Raw genomic sequence first — 5820 nt, 5'->3', positions numbered from 1 at the left:
GACTGTAGCTCAATAAAATAATTTTTGGGCAATGTAATTGGGATGGCATTGACTAAGAAGATTAGTTTACATAGAACTGTCATTTTTTTATTATATTACCTCTGCCCACACACGAACAATTAATATTTCTCCAATTATTTAAATCTGATTTTATTTGTATAAAAAGTATTTTATGATCATGTCTGTGTGGGACGAGTGAAGACCTCTCATAAAAGGGAACAAATTAAATAAATAGAAATAAGTAGGATAGTGAGTCCCATTTCTCTACTTAGATATTTTCCCCTCCACAAGCTTAGCTAGTGACCGTAGGCCCCCGAGGTTAAGAACAGGTCCTGTGTATTTACCTAATGGCGAGAGGCCTGAAAGAGAGAAGGGTTGAGGTGAATAAGTCAGCAACCATAAAATTCTCTGAGGATAAGGATAAGACACAGGATACTCACCCCCTGTACATTGACCCCAAGATAAGAGAACCTCTGTTTGGGGAAGAATGGATGGAAAGCCGAAAAGCAAGATTAGGTAACTAACAACTAATTCCTGCCTGTCACCGATAACCGAACTGTTTGTTTAATCGTCATTGTCATTTAAGACAGATTTACTACCTTGAGATTGATAGTAGAATGAAACAAGGATGGTGGGAAGTTTATGACTGTCTCCTGCTTGTAAAAATAACCATACTGTTTGTTCCTTGCCATTGTCCCTGGGTAGATTTATCGCGTCTAGATTGTACCCTCAAAGCTTACGTCTGCAAGCTGAGAGGAAGGAGGTTGGGAGGGGGAATTGCGGTTAGGGACCTATATAAACACCCCAATTTTCTGTGTCCAGTGCGCTCTGACACTGAGAGGACCCCCAGTCCTCTCGATGTCCGGGTTGCCCTTTCCTGCAGGATCGTAATAAATTTTCCTTTCTACTTTCACCTTGAGATGCCTCTGTTGTTAATTTTTGGATTCGTAAAATCCATCCCACACATGTCCATGTAGTTCCTGGGTTTGTCCTGGCAGGTATATTTCCCAGTTTATACTGTCTACAGTTATTTTAAATGTGGTATCTCTTATTTCTTTTTTTTTCCTCTTATGTGACAGTTGCTCTGGTAAAGAGTACTTTATTTTTTTCTAAATTATTATTATTTATTTATTTAATATTTTTAGTTTTTAGCATTGATTTTCACGAGTTTGAATTACAACTTTTCTCCCCATTTCTACCCTCCCCCAACTCCAAGATGGCATATGTTCTGATTGCCCCGTTCCCTAGTCAGCCCTCCCTTCTGTCACCCCACTCCCCCTCATCACCTTTTCCCTTACTTTCTTGTAGGGCAAGATAGATTTCTTTCTTTTTTTTTGCATTTCAATAGTTTTATTGAAAGGTCATTTTCTTAGTACCAGAACATAATGGTACTTTTGTTAGGTTACTTCAGCCAACTTAAGTTTGAATTGATGAATTAGAAAGGAAATTCTTCAATGAATCAGGTGTTTAGGAGTAACTGAAGAGTGCATCTGCAAAAGGCTTTACAAAATGAAGCATAAGACATGAGACATACTGTGGTTCTTTGGTTTATCTTTAAAGGGAAGATTTTTTTCCCCACAACATGATGTCAAAGGGAAATTTGAACTAGTTATAGCGATTGTGGAAATTAAACTATATATTGCACTGATTAATTATATGCTTTCCCAACCCTATATGTCAATTTAGATTCATTAACCTACAACCTACAACTAGCCTTAAGTGCTCCACCTGCCACATAATTAGTCAATTAAATTGCTGCTTACTTGAATCTGGATAGACAACTCACTTTAGTCTCCAAGTTGAATTATTACAGGAGCACTGTGACAATAGCATACCCATATGTACTGCTTTTAAATACAAAGCTCTATACTAATGGTCCGGTTTCATACCAACTGTAATCCTTATTTAAAAGCTCTAGAGTGATAGCATTAGCATATATTGCTTTAGAAGGGCACAGCTAAGGTTTCAGATCTGCAAGACTATAACAGTTGCTTGTAGTAAGAGAAATTTGTTTTCTAAGGGGCTAGATATTGAGATAAAAATCATTCTGTATAAAACTTTGTATACCGTATCACTTGTTCCCTAGGATAATGTTGAAGATCACTTAAATTTAACATGTCTGTCTACAACTAATAGAATTTTATAATCAAATTTAAATGAAAAATTTGCCAAACAAAAATAAATCTTTAGAATTATTAGATTATCTAGCTGTATAAGGCTCTAACAAGGTTGTTTATACTGCCTCAAAGACTAGTAACTCTGACTATACTAAAGTGCATCATACCATTTTTCTGAAGTTGATCTGTTTTGATATGAACTTGCATCACAATTCAAATAACATCAATTAAAATCAATCACACCTTGCCATCAATACTACCTATAATCAGTATACTGATCCGGACACTACAAGATTGGATCAATATTAACTGTCAGTTCACAGTACAGTCTCCCATCCTTATTCTACATTAGGGTTTCACATTTGAGTTTTAGTTTTTATAAACATGCTTCAAAAAAGATCATAATTTAGTCTTGAACACTTTTCCAACTGCAGCACACATAACCAATTTCCAACTATAGCCTGTTTTCCTCACAAGTCTGAAAACATCAGTGCTAACCTAGTTGCTATGTTTCAGGCTTCACAGCTTAAATCCGTTCTAATATTGGAGTCCACAGTTCTGAGGTGAAATTAGCCTTCAAAATAGTGGAATTTCTTCACCACAAGAATCCTATTAAGACCCAGTTTCAGGGATTGTTGGAAGATGAGCGATTTTGTAATAACTATGCTTCAATTGACATGCGGTACGTCCAGACACAATCCATTTCAACTTCTGAACATTTGGTTTAGAACACTTGTTTGATGAGTATTCAGTTAGGCACTTTGCTACAAGTTCCTGCCAGGAGGTCAGATCTCTGCAATTTATCTTGGAATGTTTCTGAAGACATTCTATTCCTTCTGTCAATTCTATAAATTTCTGTGCTTGAATCTCCAGTGCAATTATAGACAATGCCAATACAGAAGGCTTTGCTTTAGAAAACATAATCCTACAGTGGCATGCCTTAAGCTGAGCTTCCAGTCTTTCAAAACTTAGGTTCTTTCTCCTTTCAAATGGTAAGTTTTCATGAATGAGTGAATAATAGAGCTGTAGAAACTGAAAGGCAGTAGTAGCTTTGACTTTCCAACACACCTTCTCTAACACAATCTTTTCCATTCTCATCAGGTCAGAAACTGTGAATTTGTATTGGCTTATTCGTATCAAATCAGTGGCTAATGGGACATTTCTCTCTTCTTCTGTCAATTTCACAGCCAGATAGAAGCAACTTAATCCCACACATCCAAGATGTTTGGGCTGTACCTTCATTTTGGATAGAAATCTGTCCAGTAAATTCACAGCTAGAGAAAAAGTCTCCATGTCAAAACCAAAGAACTGAGTTAGGCTAAGAAGGTCTTTCACTTCGAAGTCCCTCAGTCTTGCCGTCATCCGAAGGCCATTATCATGAGCAGATTCAATTAGTCTCAAGCCACAGACCTTTGGCTGACATCTGGACTCCTGTTCCAACAGGACATTCAGCTGGTGCAGCAGTTTCTGAGCTTCAGTTGTTACCAGTGCCTCTATCATCTTGAGCTCCTCGCAGCGGCTCTTCCTCAGTAGCAAGCCTACCCCCCGGGGCCTGTCCTCTCCTCACCCTGAAAAATTAGTCCAAACGTCCCGGACAATGCGGGTACTATATAAGGGAGAGGAGAGGGGCCCGGGGGGAGATGATGGAGGGGGTTTATGGGGCAGCGGCTCCAGCGAGCTGAGAATGATACCAGTCCCAGGCCGCGGAGCGCTCGCAAGATAGATTTCTATGCCCCATCTTATTTCCTAGTTGCACGCAAAAACTTTTTTTTTGAACATCTGCTTTTAAAACTTTGAGTTCTCTCCCCTCTTCCCTCCCCACCACCCTCCCTAAGAAGGAAAGCAATTCAATATAGGCCACATGTATATCATAATGCAAAACCCTTCCACAATACTTACGTTGTGAAAGACTAACTATATTTTGCTCATTCCTATCCTATCCCCGTTTATTCAATTTTCTCCCTTGACCCTGTCCTTTTTAGAAAGTGTTTGCTTTTGATTACCTCCTCCCCCTATCTGCCCTCCCTTCTATCATACCCCCTTTTTTATCTCCTTCCTCCTTCTTTCCTGTGGGGTAAGATACCAATTGAGTGTGTATGGTATTCCCTCCTCAGGTCAAATCCTATGAGAGCAAGATTCACTCATTCCCCCTCATCTGCCCCCTCTTCCCTTCCTACAGAACTGCTTTTTCTTGCCACTTTTATGCAAGATAATTTACCCCATTCTATCTCTCCCTTTCTCCCTCTCTCAATATATTCCTCTCTCATTCCTTAATTTGATTTTTTTTAGATATCATCCCTTCATATTCAACTCACCCTGTGCCCCCCGTGTGTGTATGTATGTATGTATGTATGTATGTATGTATGTATATTCCCTTCAGCTACCCTAATACTGAGGTTTCATGAATTATACACATCATCTTTTCATGTAGGAATGTAAACAAAACAGTTCAACTTTAGTAAGTCCCTTATGATTTCTCTTTCTTGTTTACCTTTTCATGCTTCTCTTGATTCTTGTGTTTTAAAGTCAAATTTTCTATTCAGCTCTGGTCTTTTCACTGAGAAAGCTTGTAGGTCCTCTATTTTATTGAAAATCCATATTTTGCCTTGGAGCATGATACTCAGTTTTGCTGGGTAGGTGATTCTTGCTTTTAATCCTAGCTCTATTGACCTCTGGAATATCCTATTCCAAGCCTTCAATCCCTTAATGTAGAAGCTGCTGGATCTTGTATTATCCTGATTGTGTTTCCACAGTACTCAAATTGTTTCTTTCTGACTGCTTGCAGTATTTTCTCCTTGATCTGGGAGCTCTGGAATTTGGCGACAGTATTCCTAGGAGATTTCTTTTGGGATCTATTTGAGGAGGCGATCGATGGATTCTTTCAATTTCTATTTTGCCCTGTGGCTCTAGAATGTCAGGGCAGTTCTCCTTGATAATTTCCTGAAAGATGATATCTAAGCTCTTCTTTTGATCATGGCTTTCAGGTAGTACAGTAATTTTTAAATTATCTCTCCTGGATCTGTTCTCCAGGTCAGTGGTTTTTCCAATGAGATATTTCACATTGTCTTCCGTTTTTTCATTCTTTTGGTTCTGTTTTATAATTTCTTGATTTCTCATAAAGTCAATAGTCTCCACTTGCTCCAATCTAATTTTTAAGGTAGTATTTTCTTCAGTGGTCTTTTGGATCTCCTTTTCCATTTGGTTAGTTCTGCCTTTCAAGGCATTCTTCTCCTCATTGGCTTTTTGGAGTTCTTTTGCCATTTGGGTTAGTCTATTTTTTAAGGTGTTATTTTCTTCAGTATTTTTTTGGGTCTCCTTTAGCAAGTTGTTGACTTGTTGCATTGGTAACTAAGGTGGGACTTTCTTACTGTTTTAGAATGATAAATTAATTAAGTCTCTTTGATTGAGCCTTACTAGGTGCAAAGCCCCAGGCCCAAATCCCTGTCTACTAGGTGGTAAGCCTATGTGGGCTTGAAGCCCTCAAGGTCCTAAGGGGAGTTGCTAAGACCAGATCAAATAGTAGGAGCCTAAGTTCTGGTTGCTGATGGCTGAAGAGTATATAAAAAGAGAGAACAGAGCTATTTGCTTGGCACTTTGAGCCACATGAGGAGTGGCATGTGAGTCTGGGCCAGTCATTGTTATGAGCTCCCCAGGGCGCTCATCAACCCACATGCTGGTTTCTTGGTAACTATGAATTGTATTT

General features: G+C 38.7%; 1 protein-coding gene across 1 annotated transcript; it reads right to left on the bottom strand.

The window, feature by feature from the left end:
* Positions 1 to 2661: 2661 nt before the first annotated feature.
* LOC118843528 (cyclin-G1-like) lies at positions 2662 to 3700 on the bottom strand. The gene has a single exon (XM_036751199.1). It carries the CDS (start codon positions 3615 to 3617, stop codon positions 2730 to 2732), a length of 888 nt encoding a protein of 295 aa, XP_036607094.1. The 5' UTR covers positions 3618 to 3700; the 3' UTR covers positions 2662 to 2729.
* Between the last annotated feature and the right edge of the window lie 2120 nt (positions 3701 to 5820).

This window comes from Trichosurus vulpecula, chromosome 3, assembly GCF_011100635.1.
Source record: "Trichosurus vulpecula isolate mTriVul1 chromosome 3, mTriVul1.pri, whole genome shotgun sequence".
NCBI classification, from domain to species: Eukaryota; Metazoa; Chordata; class Mammalia; order Diprotodontia; family Phalangeridae; genus Trichosurus; species Trichosurus vulpecula.
The sequence above is the reverse complement of the archived record's forward strand: the minus strand, read 5'-3'. Positions and strand labels throughout refer to the sequence as shown.

Bases quoted from the DNA above. Each gene is read 5' to 3' on its own strand.
- LOC118843528 (XM_036751199.1), bottom strand. From the start codon at position 3,617: ATGATAGAGGCACTGGTAACAACTGAAGCTCAGAAACTGCTGCACCAG.